The 20,437-nt window shown below is 29.5% G+C and overlaps 2 protein-coding genes across 8 annotated transcripts; one reads left to right on the forward strand and one right to left on the reverse strand.

The window, feature by feature from the left end:
• Nucleotides 1–6,075: 6,075 nt before the first annotated feature.
• On the forward strand, nt 6,076–12,729 carry LOC108450426 (homogentisate phytyltransferase 1, chloroplastic). 7 transcript variants are annotated; one of them, XM_017748044.2, is made up of 14 exons: nt 6,076–6,436; nt 6,545–6,592; nt 6,983–7,021; nt 7,477–7,745; nt 7,834–7,917; nt 7,998–8,072; nt 8,330–8,413; nt 8,562–8,651; nt 9,156–9,257; nt 10,191–10,286; nt 10,422–10,493; nt 10,585–10,680; nt 11,470–11,574; nt 12,350–12,729. In XM_017748044.2, the coding sequence occupies exons 1-14, from the start codon at nt 6,382–6,384 to the stop codon at nt 12,389–12,391; spliced, it is 1,257 nt and encodes a 418-aa protein (XP_017603533.1). In that variant the 5' UTR covers nt 6,076–6,381; the 3' UTR covers nt 12,392–12,729. The 7 variants fall into 7 exon arrangements, with proteins under 7 accessions (XP_017603533.1, XP_052880100.1, XP_017603534.1 ...); XM_053024140.1 differs by lacking the exon at nt 7,998–8,072; XM_017748045.2 differs by lacking the exon at nt 6,983–7,021.
• A 1,656-nt stretch (nt 12,730–14,385) lies between these two features.
• Nucleotides 14,386–15,417, reverse strand: LOC108452302 (transcription factor bHLH146-like). Its single transcript, XM_017750079.2, has 2 exons — nt 15,216–15,417; nt 14,386–15,116 (listed from the first exon to the last, which is right to left on the reverse strand). The coding sequence occupies exons 1-2, from the start codon at nt 15,306–15,308 to the stop codon at nt 14,637–14,639; spliced, it is 573 nt and encodes a 190-aa protein (XP_017605568.1). The 5' UTR covers nt 15,309–15,417; the 3' UTR covers nt 14,386–14,636.
• Between the last annotated feature and the right edge of the window lie 5,020 nt (nt 15,418–20,437).

Below are 20,437 nucleotides of genomic sequence, written 5' to 3' on the forward strand. Positions count from 1 at the left end.
ACAAGTAAATAAAGTAAAATCAACAAGATCGAACATGCAAAATTTATATGGAAAAACTCCTCAAAAGATGATAAAAAAATCACGGGTAAAAGAAGATTTCACTATAATAAAATGAGAGTACAAAAGATGAAGATAATCAAAGGAAAACCTGAAATAAAAAACCCTTCAAAACAAAGAACAAAATTTTCTCAATCTCAATATTTCTGTTACATAAAACCTAGAGCAACTAAGGCTTATTTATAAGCTTAAATTCGTAACATGTATGACTAGAATATCCCTAAGTAAATCAAAGTACAAGTGAAAAATTAAAAACAAAGTTTAAATAAGAGAAGAAAATCGAGAAACTTGAAAAATATGTCGTCGAGATAAAAAAGTACTTTTTTATTACAACGTCACACACTATTTGATTTGAAAATGTGAAACATAACTCCACACTATCTAATAATTTTGCATTGTCGTTTTCCAAAAAAGAAATAAAAAAGAAAGAAAGAAAAGAAATCCTCTTTGATGAGAGATTATTCAAAGATTTGTATTATTTGATTAGCCAATCTATGTTTCTACAAAGGACATTTTTAATTGTGATTGGTAGCAAAGTTTTGAAAATTACAACTTTGAAAGGATAAACATGGATTTTATTCAAAATCAAAATTAAAATCAAAATCAAAATCAAAATCAAAATCAAAAATCAAAAATCAAAGTCAACATCAGCATCAGCATCTTTCTTCCCAACCCTTTTTTAACTTTATTTACACTTAATTATTATTTTTTTACATAAATAATAATATCATAATCAAAATGTAATTTATTCGAGTTTTTTAATATTTTTTAAAAATAAATTTTAAAATTTTAGATATATATTTTAAAACTATATAAGAATTTTAATTCAATACACAATTATATGTATAAACTTTGATTTTGCATAATTTTATACATAAATTTTTATTTGATTCAATTCTCACAAATTATTAAGTACACAATTATTGATGTAACATTATTTTATGTTTATATATTCGCATACATAAATAATTATATTTATTCAATATAAAATAAATTGATGTATTTATTTTTAAAACGTGTATAATTGAATCAAAATTAAAGTTTCATGTGTATAATTACACTAAATTAAAGTATCAAATTGAATATTGAAATCAAACTCAAGAACCAAATAATATATTACTTTTTTTTTTGAAACACTAATCTTATTATAAGTTTTTATCATATATATATATATATATATATATATATATATATATTAATACAATGTCTAGAGCTACCTATAGCCCCTCCTTAACCCTTAAATAGGAGCATAGTGCTTCAGGGCACTCAAACTCATATTCTCCTATACTGACAATAATATCGATACCAATCAAATTAAAATTTAAAAAATATATAAGAATAGAAAATAATTACATCTCACATCTATAAATATTAAAACAAAACAATAGTCAAGTACAATAGAGATGGCTAGTTGACCCTTTATGCTTAAAGAAAACTAGGTGGTGTTGGCAACCCTCCATTATTGGCAATACCCATCATTGAGTTGATATTTCTTATCACTACAACTTTATTTATTTTGCCAAAAAAAACTTAAAATCAGAATTAAAACAAAACCTGAAAATGGTAATAATTAATAAAATTAAACTACAATTTGAATGTAAGGAAAGCTGCTTTGCAAGCTACTACAGTAAACATCTGGGTTAATTTGTTTTATAAGTCCCTGTGTTTTTGTAATTTTCTTAGATGGTTTTCTAGTTTTTTTTTAATTATAGTATAAGTCCTCATGATTTATGACCCTTACAGAAGTCTGAAATTGAAGTCTATAAATATACCATATTATTTTATTTCTTTTAATTAAGTTTAAGTATAAATTATGTAACTAATCTATTTAAACATTTTACACAGTTTCAACATTAATAACATTTTTATTAATAGTTGCAACACATAGTAATAATAATAATAAATTATCAGCATGAAAAATTATTTTATATTAGATTATATCATATCCACGATGAGTGAAAAAATATATAACTAATAAATAAAAGTGTATATAAATCTCGAGATAAATCTTAAAATTATACATGAATTTTGATTTGGTGTAATTATACACATGATATTTTAATTATGGTTCAATTGTATACATGAAACTTTAATTTTGATTCAATCATGCATATTTAAATAAATAAATATATCAATTTATTTCATATTAGATAAATATAATTATATGTGTATGCATTACTTAAACATAAAATGATACTATATCAATAATATGTGAGAATTTGATCAAATCAAAAGTTCATGTATAAAATTACACAAAATCAAAATTCACATATAAAATTACAATTAGACAAAAATTTATGTATATTTTAAAATTTATTCCTATAAATCTCAAATAAAACTTGAAAATATTGTATAAATTTAAATTTCACAGTGTGAAATTTATTGATTTTATATAAAAATATATAAAAAGAAAAAATATTCTAATAATATAACTTGCTTTGCTTTGTATATAAAAATATTTTAATAATTTGAGTTGGAAAGCATAGTATAAAATATATAATATGGTAATGTAGAGTAAAATAATATAAAAAACCACTCACGTGCTAACTTACTTTCAGTGATGAAGGAGAAGCGAAAAAGGAATATTTAGATTTACCCACCAAAACAAAAAGGAAAATTTAGTGGGAAAAAACTTTTAAAGATTAAATTGCACCAAGGTCACTAAATCATTAATAAATTTATGTTTTAGTCACTTAACTTCAAAATGTTATAAAATAGCCACTGAATTATTCCAATTTTCATTTAAGTCATTAAGTTGTTAAAATTGTTATTTTATGGCCTTTTTCTGTTCACATTGTTTGCGGCAATCAGAACTTCTCTTTTTCCTTCCTCTTCTACAATTCAATTTTTTTATTCGTGAAATAGATTTGAAGATCACGATCTGCGAACCAAATCTAAACAACTTTTTTCTTTGATCTCCGACATTAATCATCAAACCAATTTTGATCTAAAGTATGTTATTCTACTTGTTGCTTGCTAGTCGAGCTTTATATATATATATATATATAAAAGAAATGTAACAACACAATGACTTAAATAAAAATTTCTGAATAGTTTAATAATTTAAATAAAAACTTTTGCATAGTTCAATGACTATTGAAGTTGAGTGATTAAAACGTAAATTTATATATATATATATATATATATATATATATATATATATATATGGAGTTTACCTAAAACCAGAGTGAGGGTAGATAGCCAGATATTATATTTTTTCTCTTTTGAGGTGAACAATCAATCCAGGTAGATGTACGGCCCGCATATTTGTATTATTCACTTTGTATATTTTATTTATTATTATATTTAACAATTTTCTCATTTCATAAAATAAATTACTTAAATAATAATATACTAGATTTTATCACACTCAATTTATAAAAATTATATTAAAATTAAATAAAAGCTTAGTTAAAATGATTAAGTTGAAGATTTAAGTATTATGTGTCATAAATTCAAATACTATCATAATATTATTTCATTAAAAACGTGTATTGATAATTTTAAACTGAATTTATATTTGTTAAAAATATTTTAATATAACTTTTTTTTTTCTAGGAAAAAAGTCTTAGACGCTCAACTTTCTCAAACCAAATCTTAGGTTTGTTTGTACCGACCTTCGGGCTAGTTGTTGATTGTAGCTTTTTCAACAATAATTTCTTTAGCAATAGTGATTTTTTTTCTTACTTCCTAGTCATGATTTAGTGTATATATATATATATATATATATATATATATATATATATGTATAAATACACACACATATGGGATTTACGAAGTTAAGGGATTTGATAAATTTATTGGCAACAAATTTCAAAGGGTCTTATCATAATCAACCACAGTAATGGTGTTTGATATGGAGGAGGATATACCATATGAGGCTAGACCCTTTGTGCATCACTAATGCAGTGGTTTTTTTAGGCTCTTGGAGGTGATTCTTTATTGATCGGAATTCATCTTCAAGTTGGTTTGATGATGACGGGGCTATGATGTAATTTTTAGCCATTTGATCGATGAGATGTATCTTTAATTTGCTTTTGAATTCTTCCATTGTTGCAGTTATTGTTAGTTTGTCCTTCTCCTCTTTTTGAGAGTATTTCGTAGACCTGGCATTTGTGCATAAGCTTGTACCATGTGTTTTGTTTTTATAGAACTTTCCACTCCTATAAAATATCTACCTGAGTTTTTTTTTCAAGATATTTGAAATAGGACATGATTGGCCGATTAGATTGAGAATCAGTCGGTACACAAATTTGGAGCGATAGAAAAAACTGTTTTGTTTCACAAACTGATAGAAACCTAATAAACTAATAACACTTGAAGAGAGATCACAAAGAATAGAAAGATTTGTTTAAAGAATGATATTAATCTTTGCTTATCTTGAACCGTGTCGATATACACGATTATATACACTTGAGAACTCCTCACTATTGTTAACAATTTTACCATCTTGATAACTGCCTAACTACCTATGCTTCGCAGTAGTATCGGCCGCGAACAGGCTATTCACCATGAGCCAGACATCACCGGTAGTCTAAACTTCCGTGAAAGAATACAAAAAAGAGAAACTTATTGTGGACAACAGCCACGAGGTAAAAAGATTATCCTGTTGATCAAAGATTGATGCAGATGGATTGATGACCAGAGTACCATCGGAGGACTGAACGAACCTCGGAGGAGCCGTCAACGTACCATCAAGAAAACTGAGCAATCCGTAACCACGAAGAATGAGACGAATCTGCTGCTGCCACTGAAGGAACGAGTCAGCATCAAGCTTCACCACCTCATGCCGAGGAAACGACGTGACCACACGATCACCAAGAAACACCGATCCATTCGGCTCAACAAAACCAGACTCAGTGGAATGCATGGTGGCCATGCCCAAGACTCACCTTGCGATTGATACCATGATAGAAACCTAGTAAACTAATAACACTTGAAGAGAGGTCACAGAGAATAGAAAGATTTGTTCAAAGAATGATATTAACTCTTTGCTTATCTTGAACTGTGCCCATATACACGATTATATACACTTGAGAACTCCTCACTATTGTTAACAATTTTACCATCTTGATAATTGCCTAACTACCTAACTAATCACATTAATCACATGTATAATCTCATACTATAACACAAACTAAGTTAAACCGACAATTGAATCGGATTTTATAAATTTTAAAATTTTTACAAATTTATAATATTTTATTTAATTAAAACCGAGCCCACAATTAACCGTTACTAATTCAACCACTGACCTTGTTCCAAAAACATTACTACCTTAAAAAACAAAGCCAGTGTCTTAAAATATTAGTTTATTTATATTGTTTTGTATAATTATTTATAACATGTTATATTTTTAGTTTTTTTGGACAAATATTTTATGGGTAAACTTACATCTTAGGTCGAAAACTATTACTAAGTTTATTTTTAGTTAATTAATTTCAAAAAGTTACAAAATGATCATTAAATTATTCGAAAGTTTTTATTTAAGTCACTGTGTTATGAAAATCACTCTTGTATTACTTTATATGTTCGCACTACCCGCAACAATCGTCATTCTCCTCCTTTTTTATAGTTCAGTTTTTTTTTTGTAAAAAAATTTTGAACGTCACGAATATATGAACCAAAATCTAAACAACTTTCTTCTTCAATCATAAATATTGACTGTTAGATTAACTTGGATCTAATGTATGTTATTCTAATGTATGTTATTCTACTAGTTGATGGGTATTGATCCGCCATATTAATTATCTAATCGTCACTTGAGTTTGCTAACTAGACTTTTTTGAAACAAAACTCCACAACCCAAAGACTTAAATAAAGACTTTTGAATAGTTCAACGACTTAAATGAAAATTTTTGAATAATTCAATGACTATTTTGTAACTTTTTGAAATTAAGTGACTAAAATGTAAACTTACAAATACTCTAATGACCTTGATAGTAATTTACTCTATTTTTTATTTAGAACACGCGTGTAATTGGTGTCAGATATATGAGAGATACTGTCTAATACATGCAAGGAGGGTTCAACATAAACTGTAGCTTTCTGTTTGTGAATATAAAGAAGAGTTGGGAGTAGCCACGCTACCATTTTATCTGTCTCTTTCTCTCCATTTATTTCATTTCAGCTGAAAATCTCTCCCAAAATAAAAAACCCCATTTTTTCCCCTATTTCCCACCTTTTTTGCATTTTTTTTTTGCTCAATCTTTTCTTTTCTAAAACACCCATTTTAAAAAAAAAATATACTTATTTGGTTTTTAATTGTGTGACTGAAGTGAGAAAGGGGTTTTAGCCTTTTAGGGAGGGTTCTCAACATTTCCAATGGATGCTTTACTTCTTGGGTCCTCTACTGGAGGACTTTCTTTGTTCATCTCTGGTTTCTCTCTCTTTTTTAGCTAATTAATCTTTCATATCAATTTTTTTCATTTCATGTTCTTTCTTGGCTGACCTTTTTTATTTGATTCATGGAATGAACATAAACTAGGAAAGAGTAGCTGGAGGAGTAAAGACTTGAAGGCTGTGCATTTTCCAAGTATTATTTGCTTTTTTCCTCCCTGCTTTGTTTTTGTCTTTTTATAATCATTCACATGTTTCAGTACATTTTTATTTTGACATAAAAATGAGAAATTAAAGGCTTTGAATTGCTAATGTACGAATTGTTAATTAATGTTTAAATGAACTACTTCTTCAACTATTTTCTTGAAAGTAATGAATTTTGCTGGTTCAACTCATATCCACTTGAGTGCTGTGCTTCAATTGAGAGGTATATTTGTGATAGTTTTTAACAGTTTTGATTGATTTCATAATTTGGGTTTATCCTTTTTTATTTTTATTGTTATTACTTGCATTTTGCATTTTTTTTTCTATTTTGGGTACTTATTATTTTGGCTATTTGTTAAGTACTAGTATTTGTTTCTTTTAGATGTTGCTAAAAGGCAGAATCAAAAGCAAAGAGTCAAAGGTATTTCTTTTTCTTTTTCCCTTTTTAAAAAAAATAAAAATCTGAACCCCAAATGATTATGGATTTTAGATTGTGTATATGGTGAATTTGGGGAAGGTTTTACTTAGATTTATTAAAAAATAAATACAATTGAAGTCAAACACCATCAGTTGATAACAAGGAAGTTGAATATTTTAGCTGGAGTTTGGTATATAATTCATTAATTATTGCATAAAATTTGTTCCTCAGTACAAGCTTTTTGTCCATTATTTTCATGTTATTGGTCTATTAGAGAATATGTATAACCTGTTGGTAATATTTCATATGTATTTGTTATTTTAGTTTGTGTTAGATAAGGTTCAATTTGAACTTCATTTATGTTTATTGTGTTTAAAATTTTTTCTTCATACTTCTGTATGCCTTACAACTGATGTAAATGTATGTTATTTAATATTATTACGATCCCTCAACTATAGGTTCTGCTATACGAGTGCAAGTGCCAACAAACAAGTCATATAACCTCATTGGAAACTTTTATACTCAAAGGATTCAGCATTGTGCGAGAGGTATTCTGGAAACATCTACAGTCTTCCAGAAAAGTAATACAAAGTTTCTAGTGAATGCGACTTCTGGTCATCCGCTTGAATCAGAACCCAAAGCTTATCCCAATACCCCATGGAATTCTGCTAAAAATGCATTGGATGCTTTTTACAGGTTTTCACGGCCCCATACCGTTATAGGCACAGTTAAGTTTTTGGGTTTGGTTGTAGTTACGTAGAAATTTTATGTGGATTTGTCTAAAAAAGTAAACTCATTTGCATTTGTCCCGGTAGGCACTCAGCATCATTTCTGTTTCTCTCCTTTCTGTCGAGAAGTTATCGGATATTTCTCCCCTGTTCTTTACTGGGGTATTAGAGGTGATCATGCTGAACATCTGTATAATTTTTATGAACTTATCAGTAGTTACAATGCTTACATGTCTATTATATCTTTTCAGGCTGTAGTTGCTGCTCTTTTCATGAATATTTATATAGTTGGTCTAAATCAGTTGTCAGACGTTGAGATTGACAAGGTAGCTTGATATGAAAATATGGTCGGTACAAGTTCTTGTATTTAAATAAAAATGAAATAATCTGGTCTATGTCTTGCTTTATTTGAATGTGCTCGTGACAATATTTGACTAATCAAATAGTCTCGATGCCCTTCTTATTCCTTGCTCTTTCGTGCATCCTGGTTTGTTAACAAGAGATTTATGCACTCAGTTTACTTGGATCATGTTAGAGTGGATGAGCACATGAATTTTCTAACCTCGGATATGTTTCTTTGCAGGTTAACAAGCCTTATCTTCCATTGGCATCGGGAGAGTATTCAGCACTTACCGGCATCATGATTGTCACATCATTTTCCATCATGGTATTCGTAATCTATTCTATGCAAAACTTTCTTCTTGTATTGTGGCGAATATATATTTTGTCAGATCATCCTGAGCTATTTCTTTTTAATGTTTAAGCTGACCAATCTGGATTCATAACTACGAGCTCGTTATATTTTTTACTTTCAGAGCTTTTGGCTTGGATGGATTATTGGTTCGTGGCCATTGTTTTGGGCACTTTTTGTCAGTTTTGTGCTTGGGACTGCATATTCAATCAATGTGAGTTGGACTTTGGGTTTTCCATCACATATGTACATTAAGCAAAAATACTATCATACATTATGGCAGCAAGTGTATAGTTTCTTCTTGCACCTCTTTGGTTCAAATTCTTTTGCAAGGAGCCGCACAACGTTCTTCTCATGATTGCTAGATAAGGCATACTTGTGTTATGAGTACAATGCTTTGTCAAACAATTTTAGATTCATAATAGGGATGGAGAAGGAATAGGTGAGAAGTTCTTGCTCTACATAGGTCACTATTCCTCTGTGCCAGCTTCCCTCCTTTGTAAAGAATTGATCCATGTTGATGCCTATTCTTAGTTTCCTTGAACTAGGGGAATAAGAAATACATTGCATCAATAAAGATAATACAAGCATAGTTCCTAACTTCTTGGCTAAACCCTATAAAAATGCTGTAGTAATATACAAAAATTATCACAACGGTCTGACTTTATGATATTTAACAGTTTTTTTAATGATACAGTAAAACTTTCTGTAATTTCAGTTGCCACTATTACGATGGAAACGGTTTGCATTGGTTGCAGCAATGTGCATCCTAGCTGTCAGAGCAGTGATTGTTCAACTTGCTTTTTATCTTCACATACAGGTTGCTCTTTTTCTCTTTTTTTTTGTTTCTTTCTTTTCTCACTTTTCCCTAGAGTTCAATAAAACCATCTCTGCTTCTCTATTGTCATGGCCTCTAGATTGAGGTATGCCATGATTATATACTTAGGTACATTGAAATTGATATAGCCAAAGCATATCTTAGCTCGTATTGGTTCCACCAAATTAGTGACAAAAACAATATTTAACGTCCAACTGATCAATATTGTAAAATGGGTGAAAAGCATAGTTCCCGATTTTGAGGTAAAAATACTATGAAAGGCCACTGCACTAGGTCTCAGATTGCTTTTTGTCATCTCTACTCATAAAATGGGCAAATTCGCCCCTATACATTAGATCAAAGAGAAAACTGGTCTTTTCTGTTAAAAAAATAATTCATCTTTTACTTTTAAAAACTAGTATGACTGACTGAATAATCAATGACATGTGGCGTGCTATATGTACCTCATGCTGACGTACATGAACCAATTTTTAACAGAAGGACCAATTTACTCTTTGATCTAATGTATAAGGACTAATTTGCTCATTTTTTTAGAAGTGGACAATATGTAATTCAGCTCTTAGTACAAGCGCCTCCATGGTACTTTTACCCAATTTTGATGTTTGAGAACTCCAAGAGGGTCCTCAATATGCTTGAAATTGGTCTCTAAAGGGCATAGCAGCAGTTACAGTTTGAGACTTGACTGTCGAACATTGTAGTTGTCTCTATTCCCTCGTGTAATCGAAGCCCAATGGGGCATAATGCAATAAAAAATGTACAAAACTTATACATACATTTCATCGTCCAAAAATGTTTATGACGAGCATGTTTGCCTCTATTCACGATTCACCTACGGAAATCTTATTTTAAAGGTCGATGCTTCTTCTTAATTGTCTGATCAATTAAAGTGATTTAATCTTTCATGTGATGTTTCAGACCCATGTATTCAGCAGACCAGCTGTCATTTCAAAGCCTCTAATTTTTGCTACTGCATTCATGAGCTTCTTCTCAGTAGTTATAGCACTATTTAAGGTAAATGTTGCCCTCTGTATATTAATGAACTGCTGTATCTTCTTTTTTGCATTTGATTTTAGTCCATTAACTCATTTAATATTTCATGGTAAAAGCAGTAATTTCCATTCTATGTTTGTGATGGATATGGTGCAGGACATTCCTGATATTGAAGGAGATAAAATATTTGGAATCAAATCTTACACAGTACGTCTGGGTCAAGAAAAGGTTGGTTTAAGCACATAAATGTTTCATACATGAGAGCTCTCCCATTTGACGCTTTTATTATTCTTTAACCATATTAATTTAACTTCAACAGGTGTTTTGGACTTGTATTTCGCTTCTTGAAATGGCGTACGGTATTTCTATTTTGGTCGGAGCAACATCACCCTACACCTGGAGCAAAGTTATCACTGTATGTAATCAAGATATTTTTACTCGAATGTTTCTAGATTGCTTTCTTCCTTTTTCTTCTTTAAAGAAATATATGGCAGTAAATGTTTACCCGAGCTTGAAAAATTGGGTGTTTCATATAATGTTACGAGTCACTTACAGTTTCGAGTCCCTTACTAGAAAGTAGGCCGGTAAAAGTATCATGGAGGCCCTTGTACTAAGAGTCAAATTGCATTTTGCCTTTTTACTTAAAAAAGTAATTTTATATTAGAGGAAAGAGCAAATTAGTCTTTTTTGTTAAAAATTTCATCCATTTCTACTGTTAAAAACTAGTCTCTGTACATCAGCATAAGGTACACACAACACATCATGTATAACTGTTTGGTTATTTTGTTAACTACAATGAAATTTTTAACAGAAAAACCAGTTTGCTCTTGAATCTAATGTACAGAGACTAATTTGCTTATATTTTTAGTAGAGGGAGTAAAATGCAATCGGGCTCCTAGTACAAGGCCTCCATGGTACTTTTTTACCAAAGTGGGCCCTGTGTTTACCATTCCTTCACCTTGGTGAATATTAAAGAATGACATACACAATTGCGTCATGCCAGAAGAAAACCAAAAAAAGATGTCGGAAAAGATCATTATTTTATCGAGAATCTTTGATTGTTCTATTGTCGGTATATATGTTATTCATGGCAAACGATGTTGGATAAGCCGTTTGATAGATGATTACTTGTGTCTAATTAATTGAATAAGTAGTATTTGAGCAATGACTGATATATGATCGCTTCTCCTTCAACCGGGGTTAGGTTTTGGGTCATTCCGTCTTAGCTTCGATTTTATGGATCCGTGCCAAATCCGTCGACTTGAAGAGCAAAGCTGCAATAACATCATGTTATATGTTTATTTGGAAGGTAATCTTCTATCTTGGCCTTATGAAATTATTATTTTGTTTCTAAAATATTATGCTAATATCTTCACAATTTCTAACTTCACTTCAAACAAGAATTTTGTGCTTAAATATTATATTTGTGTGGCATATATGGACTAACCTTATTAAATACAAGGTATTGGATTTCATATAATGGAATCCAACGTTTGGTTTTTCCAAGTGAAAATTATAATCTTCATGTTATTTTTTTAAAAAATTATCTTGGTTTTTGTGTAATTTCATTGATTGAGTTGATGTAGTTTATCAGTGAATGTACTTGAGAGGTCCCTCTACTATTAAATTGATCAATTTAATTCTTGTACTATTAAAAAGAATCATAAGACCAAATTGAAATAGATTCAACATTTATTGTTAAAAAGATCATTATTGTTTAACAGAGTTAATATCTTTAAAATTTTTATAGTTCTGTAAATGAAATCTTTCGTTTGGAATTGAATTGCAACTGAAAAAAAGATTCAAGACATTTTTTATAAAGTAAATGTTAACTCTTTTTAATAGTACAATTTGGGTATCTTTCCCCATGCTTGTGCTTTAGGAAATATTGCTCCTTGGGAGGATTATTTGTGTGTGCATATTGTGTCTCGTATTCTTTTTCCTTGTATTAGCTGTTTAAATACGGATACGATTCTTTATTCTCATATTAGCTGTTTAAATACGATACGTGAACTAAACATACCCATGCTTGAAAATTTTGTTCTTCATCTTCAATAACTATAAATTTGCTTGCTTTCTTGCAGCTCTTTTATGCTGAGTACTTCCTTATACCACTTATAAGGTGAGTAGTGTGAAGCATTTCATACAAATGTTTACATCCGAAAGTAAAGATAGACAGATGCCATCGGAATACAAGACCCAGAACGGTATAAATAACGATATCGGGTTGTAGATTTGATCATACCGTGCGACGCCTATAAGTGAGTACTCGGTATGGTTTGACAATGGGATGAAGTAAATGTAGGGGGATTTACATTTTTAATAGACTATTGGAAATATGAATAGAAGACATAAAAGCTCAATTTCTTGGTGTGGTGTACTTTCCCGTCATGAACCTTGTTATCTTTAATATAACCAGGGGGAATTTAGGGGGTTGGCAGGCCGGCCTTCTTAAAATATAAAATTACTATTTAAGCTCTTGAAATTTTTTAAAAATTTTAAAGTAGTAAAGATAAAATTGTATTTTACTCCCTAAAATTATAAAATTTTAATTTAATTATTTAAAACTTATAAAGATATAGATTATCAAAAATTAAAATTTTATCCGGCCTTCTTACCAAATTGATTTGACTTCGCTCTTGAATATAACATATTGGTTGCAAGGCAAATTTGATTCAAAACTTTAATTAACTTAGAAGTTATAAAATAGTTATTAATTATTTAAAATTTTTATTTAAGTTATCAAATTTTATTTAAATTACTAAATTGTTAAAAAAATTTAAAAATTCGATCAACGAGCTTCAATAGTTGCTAAAAGACAAGAAAAGACCATTGAAAGAATTGGCTGCATAGGAAAGGACAGCTTAGACTCGATCAAGGTCTAATATCTCTAGCTTTTATATATATATATATATAAATTTCATTGGTATTTTGTTTGGTCACTAAGAGCTAACAAGTACTTTTCCAGCAATAGACTTGTCGGATATGATGCTTCCTTTAAGTGTTCATTCAACCAAACATTTGTTTCTTAGTATCTTCATAATTTATATATATATATATATATATATATATATATAAATAGAACTTAATAAATAAGAGAATATCGGCTTCCCGCAAATAAGGCTTTATTACTATTGGTAAAGGTGAAGATCTTAAGTCTAGAATATTTAGGTTCGAGATCTATCATATTCAATTATATGTGTGAATTTTCGAGTCTCACCATATGTGGTTTTAATTCAGTTAATCAATTCTAATATGGATTATTCGGTTGTTATTACGTTAGTAATTAAATGACCTTATTAATAGTTTGGTGGTAATATAAGTGCAATTAGTTATTGTACCATTCTTTAATCTATGATTCTAATTGAGTTATTTTTAGACTAAACTTTTTGAATTTCAAAATTTTATTTAATAATTCAAATAATAGTTGTTAAATTTTACTATTTCCCAAATTTTATAATGTCATGCTAGCTTTACTATTTCTACATACTCACAAAAAAAGTCACTTAATTTTGTTATTGGATTTAATTATTACTATTTGAGTTAGAACTGGAATTTCAAATTTCAAGAATTATAGAGACTAGAATTACAGGATCGAGACTAGCTCCACAATATATGCACAACACGAGTCTAATAACAAAATTTGACTGAATAAATTTAACTATTACCGTTTGGGTTAAGACTTAAACTCCAGAATTCAAAAAATACACAAACTAAAATAAATCAAATTAGAATACAATGATTAAATTCACAACCTACATATAGTATATAGTCTAATAACAAAATTTAACCAGCCGAATTTAATTATTGCCGTTTGGGTCAAGACTTAAACTTCAATATTTAAAAAATTACATAGACTAAAATTGACCAAATTAGAGCATAAAGACTAAAATAACAACCTAGCCATAGTATAGGGACTACTAACAAAAAATATTAGAGAATAAAGATTAAATCCACAATTTACGAATAGTACAAGATTAATAATAGAATTTGACAGAGCAAATTTAACTATTACCTTTTAGGTCAAGATTTAAACTCAAATTCAAAAAGTACACTGGCTAACTTAAAGTACATGGACTAAATTTGCAATTTGCACATAGTATAGAGACTAAAAACAAAATTTAACTAAATGGTTTTAACTGATATTGTTTGGGCGAAGACTTAAACTTCAAAATTCAAAAAGTACACGGACTAAAATTTGACCAAACTAGAGCACAAGTACTAAATTAACAACCTATAGACATAGTATAGGTACTAATAACAAAATTTGACGTAGGAAACAAAATGAGCCAAGATATGTGGCCGGCCATTTCCACACATTGTATATTGCATGCCTCAATAGAAATTAACTTCCAAAATTAAAAAAAAAAATTAATTATTTTGAAGCATGGATCTAAGAATATTCACCTGTAATTCAAGACAAGAAACATAGCTTCCCAATTCACTCAACAACATTTCATCATCAGCCATCATCTCTTTCCCTCCTGGTATAAGCTTCCTCAAACACATCATCCTCTCTTCCTCTTCGTGTTCGGTTTTCGGTTTCTTCGTTACGGGCTCACCGTGACCATCTCCTACACGATCATCATCATTGTAGTTCAGTCGAAGCTTGTGCTTCAAGGCACGGCTCCAAGCGAACCCTTTGGCCGATAAAGCCAATGCCATGTCCACTTCATACCTAACCATCTTCTTCGTTTCTTCATCGACGTCGTACGATGCTCGTAAACTGCCGATGTTTGTTAGAGCTGGAACCAAGTAGCTTACGTATTTCGTTGTAAAAGTGGTTGAATGGATTACTTTACTGGATTTCATAGGATAAGTACGTTTCCGTTCGTAGCTTTCCATCCCAACCTATAAACATTAAATTAAAAATAAGTTAAATAATGCTTCTTATGAGAATCAAATCCATCAAGGAATTTAATTTGTATAGTTTTTTTGTTTTTTGTTTACCTGTTTGCAGAAAACTAGCATGTACAGCTTAAGCATGTAGGTATAGGGTTTATATATATATATATATATATAAACAAAAGGTGGATATTTCATTTATCGTGATTGTGAACGTAATAAATATTATCAATTATATCAATATAATGGAAAATCGAAATCCATGACTAGATTCTCTTACTTGAGTTGAAGTGAGTCCACACTACACATACATATAAAAGAAAAATAAAAGGTGAATGTATCTGAGAGGTCCCTCTATTATAGGGACCTCATCAATTTAGTCTCTTTATTATTAAAAAAATAAAATAAGATTAAATCGGAATAAAATTATCATTTACTGTTTAATAGAGTTAATAATTTAGTCCGTTTTTTATAATACAGGGAACTTTCAAGTATATTAACCAAAAAAAGGTTGAATGCTCTTACCAAACCTACTTTGACATAAGGACTCATCAGCCCCGCTAATAATTTGAGTGGTCGTAAAATAGAGGGGCCAAAACTAAGGAGTTGATTGTGGAAGCTGAAGGTATAATTAATGAGGATTCTATTGCATTAATATTATAATTTATCGGTATATCAAATATTAATAATATGATTGTCGGAATTAGATAAAATAGTTTGGTGGTTCAATTCAGTTCAACCGGTAAAAAACCGATTGAATTGGATTTAAATTAGTTTAAAATGTTTAATTTTAACTTTATAATTTGTAAAATGAATGTTCGTGTTTCTATTATCATTTACTTGTATTTATTTTTTCCTTTATTTTCTGATTTTTCTTAATTAATTTTTGAAAATTTTATATTTTTATTTATAATTTTTAAAATTTGAACCTCTTTTAACTAACAATTTGAACCAAAAATTAATTGTCGTTTTGGTTCAATTATCGATCCAGTTCTTAAAACATTAATAAATTTATTTGTGGCCAAATTCATTTACTATTGTAGTAATAAGAAGAGAAGGATAGAAAGTTTTTTTTTTCTTCTTTTTTTAAAAGTCTAACTAAAAATTTTAAAATATTTGCAGGATTTAATGTGAATTTAGAAAAATTGTGAAGTGTAATTAAAATTTTGAAAGGCTTGAGAATCTACTTTAGACCAAAATTAAAGTTTAAAAAAAATAATGGTCTAATGAGAATTTCCAAAACAAAATTTTGGGAAGATTTTGGCTTAATTGTCGCCTCGATAATGATGTTTGATAATGATGTTTGAATTGGATTAAATTGAGAATTTATCGGGGTATCAATTCGAAGAAAGTCATTAGATCAATTGATTCAAGAATCAATATGAATTGGTTGAACTAGATAAAAACTGGTTGGATTGATTTTTTTTTTTTTATCTTTTTAGTATTTTTAAAAAAATTTAATGATTTATTTAAGAAGCTGACAAATCGATCGGATTAATTAGACTAATAAACCAATGGCCCAATCAGCTCAACTATTGATTTAATTTTAAAAATCTTACTGTCCGACTTTCTCAACAATACCGTCTCTAATATTCAAACTCAAACTCTCTTTTTAAAATGCTGCACACGATGTTTACACTAATAAACACATAAAAACACCAAAGATTCATGTGAAATAAAATAATTTGAAAGGGGGAGGAGAGTGTGGGGGAGGGGGTCTGTTGACACTTGATAATGAGCACATGGTCTCACATGTTACAAATTTGCCTTTTGTGCACCTTATACCTAAAGAAGGGACTCTTCTCTCATCCCATGTGCCACTATCCTACAAAACCAACACTAAATCCCCACTATAAATGCCCTCACATGACTCTCCCCTTTGTACTTACTTTCTCTCTTTATTTTCTTCCCTGCAATCCCATCATACTCCAATTCTTTCTAACTATGGACCTCACAATATCAGATACAAAATAATAATTTATTATTCTATATATTAAAGTGTTAAATTACTTTTTGAGACTTACACTTGGCAATTTTTCCTACATTAGGAGTTAAATTTTTTTTTATCCAAGTTTAAGAAAAAAAAATTATGCAAGTTTAAGCCCTGAATTAGGTGGGCGTGAATTTTTTTTATTCAAATTAAGCCATAAACTTGGCAATTCTTTTTACGTTGGGGCTTGAACTTTTTTTTATCTAAATTAGTCCTTGAAAACCCTAAAGTTCAGGCCCAATATGAAAACAATTGCCAAGTTCAGGCTCCAATGTGGGAACTGTTGCCAAGTTCAAGGCCTAGCTTGGACAAAAGAAAATTCAAGCCCCAATGTAAAAATAATTGCCTAATTCAGACCTCAATGTGGTAACAAATGCTAAGTTTGGGGCCTAACTTGGAAAAAAAATTCAGACCCCAATGTGAAAAAAGTTGTCAAGTTCTGGCCCTAAGTAGTGCTTTAACCTTATATTAAAATTATATATATTAAATTTATACATGAATTTTGGTCCAACGTGTAAATTGATCCATGAACTTTGATTTTGATTCAATTGTATACATTTATTTTCATATCGACTAATAAAATTGCTTGTGTATCCAATATATCAATTTAAAAATATATTGATTTGATAACATTATTAGTAATTTGTAAAAAAGAATCAAATCATAATTTTATATATAAAATCGTGTAAAATCAATACTCATGAATGACATTGCACATTGGGTTGAAGTTGATGTATAATTTTATATTTATCCTATATTAAAGTCAACATATGCAATATTAATTCTTTGGTTAAAATATGTTGTAAGTCATTGTACCTTTTATAAATTTGGAATTTAGTCTCTATACTTTTATTTATATGAATTTAGTCCCTATACTTTTGTTAGAATTAAGTGACCCAAATTCTTATTTAAATAAAATACGATGGAAAATAAAATAAAAGTAAAATCCATATTGAACTAGACCTCTTTTATTTTATTTTAGAATAATGTTTTTAAACCTTATTAAACTTCATCTATTTTATATTGATTAGGATAAAGTGTTTCAATCCTACTAGAATTTGGCTTTACAAGCCTATAAATAGACATAGTCTATTCCTCTTGTATTGATTCAAATTTTCGACATAGTGAATTTTCTTCTCCTCTGCCCGTGATTTTTTTCCCGAAAGGGTTTTCACGTAAAATTTGTGTATTCTTTATTTTTATTTTTTTATTTTATTTTTTCACAAATTGGTATCCGAGCTTCTGCGTTATTTATCTCGATCACGGTAATGATGTCTTTGAAGTATGAAATTTCGCTGTTGGATCGCAACACCAGATTTGTATTGTGGCAAATTAAGATGCAAGCAGTTCTTGCACAGATAGATCTGGAGGATGCCCTGCTAGGGATAGATAAGATGCATTCGACATTAACAGATGAAGAGAAGAAGCGTAAGGATCGAAAGGCGTTAACACAATTACATCTGCATTTGTCCAACAAAATTTGCAGGATGTGATGAAAGAGAAGACTGCCGCTGCATGATGAAAGAGGCTAGAACAAATATGTATGTCGAAAACTCTAACAAGCAAGTTACATATGAAGCAGTGTCTTTATGCTCATCGTTTGGAGGAAGGTGCGTCTGTACATGAACACTTAACAGTGTTTAAAGAAATTCTCTCAAACTTGGAGGCCATGGAGGTTCAGTATGATAAGGAAGATCTAGGGTTGATTCTACTTTGTTCGTTGCCCCCTTCTTATTCAACCTTTAGAGACACGATTTTATATAGTCGCGAGTCTCTCACAGTTGATGAGGTTTATGATTTTTTAATCTCGTATGATAAGATGAAGCATCTTGTGGTTAAACCCGACTCTCAGGGAGAGGGTCTCATTGTTCATGGGAGACAAAATCGGAATGCTGATGATGATCGTGGTAGGACACAGGAATAACGGAATCCTCGTGGTAAAAATATAGTTGGTCGAAACTTCTGATGAACTGTTAAATAATGATGTCACAGTTGATGTAGTGTTTGACAAGAAAAATGTGAATTTGAAGAGTTAATTGATTTTTAAAAATTCAAAAAAAATCTCTTAAAAAAAAAGTTAAAACATGTCATAAATCTCTATCTTCTTTGTAAATTTAGAATTTTATCCCTTTACTTTTTAGGTTTTAAAATTCAGATTCAATAATTAACATTGTTAAAAGTTATTTTGTTAACTTCAGGATCATTACAATGTCACATTTTAATTACATTGCTACTAAGTGATTTTTTTTTTTAATTTCAAAATGTCACACCAATCAATTTAACAGCATTAACAATTAGACTTGAATTTTGAAATCTGAAAAGTAGATAGACCAAATTCTTAAAATCAAAATATAGAGACTAAATTTTAAATTTATAAAGAGTAAAGAAACTTATGACATATTTCAACCTTGGGAATTTGGTCCTCACTTATTGCTTTTTATTTTTAGCAAAAATTCAAAGTAGAGAAAAATGGTTGATTGCATGTTATGGGTAATGCATAAATGGGTTTTGTATCCATACGTAATATGGAAGCGTTTGGAATATACACTATACGGTACAATCACGTGTGAGATTTATAAGAAATCGTAAACTTGAACTCTCGTCCGAAATTTATTTAGACAAAAATACGACGTTTAAAAAATGATATTAGTAAAAAAAATAAAAATTAAACCTAGTTAAATTAGAGCACGAGCATAGTCTAAAATATCAAAAGTTCGAGCGCAATTTGACTTGTTTACAAGTTTATAATAAAATTTATGTTGTAACGATCTGATTTTCAGTGGTGACGAAAAACACAGTTTCAAGACTTTATTTTCGTAAATCGAATCCGTAAATATTAAATAAATATATTTTCGGAGTTAGTGTATAAATGAATTGAAATTCGATTAAGTAATTTAGCCGACATTATGGTTAATTAAAGTTAAGGACTAAATTGTAAAAGTTTAATCTTTATAGATTTTTAATTAGAAAAAGACTTGAGGACTTAAATAGCAATTAAGGGTCAGATGGTAAATAAACCATTTTTAAATAGTGGATAATAATGGTTAGAGGTGCTCATGAGTTGGATCAAGTCGAGTTTGGGTCGGGCTTAAGCAATATTAATATGCTTTATGTTTATCCAAGCCCAACTCGACCGAAAATCTTGGCTTAAAATTTTGCGCAAAGCCTGCCCATATTTGCAAAAGACTAATCCAAACCTATTTTAGGCTTGACAATATTATTTAAAAAATAAAAAATATTTTTTTAATATTTAATAATTTCTTACATTTTTTTATTTATTAAAATTACTATATAATCATCTTAACATTATTTTAATGTTTACATTAGATTAGTATTA

This window comes from Gossypium arboreum, chromosome 13, assembly GCF_025698485.1.
Source record: "Gossypium arboreum isolate Shixiya-1 chromosome 13, ASM2569848v2, whole genome shotgun sequence".
Classification (NCBI taxonomy): domain Eukaryota; kingdom Viridiplantae; phylum Streptophyta; class Magnoliopsida; order Malvales; family Malvaceae; genus Gossypium; species Gossypium arboreum.

What these genes read in the sequence shown, in the direction of transcription:
- LOC108450426 (XM_017748044.2), top strand. Translation starts at nt 6,382, where the DNA reads ATGGATGCTTTACTTCTTGGGTCCTCTACTGGAGGACTTTCTTTGTTC. An exon ending in TCTTTACTGGGGTATTAGAG is followed by an intron (nt 7,918 to 7,997) that starts GTGATCATGCTG and finishes ATATCTTTTCAG; the next exon opens with GCTGTAGTTGCTGCTCTTTT. An exon ending in GGACTGCATATTCAATCAAT is followed by an intron (nt 8,652 to 9,155) that starts GTGAGTTGGACT and finishes CTGTAATTTCAG; the next exon opens with TTGCCACTATTACGATGGAA.
- LOC108452302 (XM_017750079.2), bottom strand. Translation starts at nt 15,308, where the DNA reads ATGAAATATCCACCTTTTGTTTATATATATATATATATATATAAACCC. An exon ending in TGCTAGTTTTCTGCAAACAG is followed by an intron (nt 15,117 to 15,215) that starts GTAAACAAAAAA and finishes TAATGTTTATAG; the next exon opens with GTTGGGATGGAAAGCTACGA.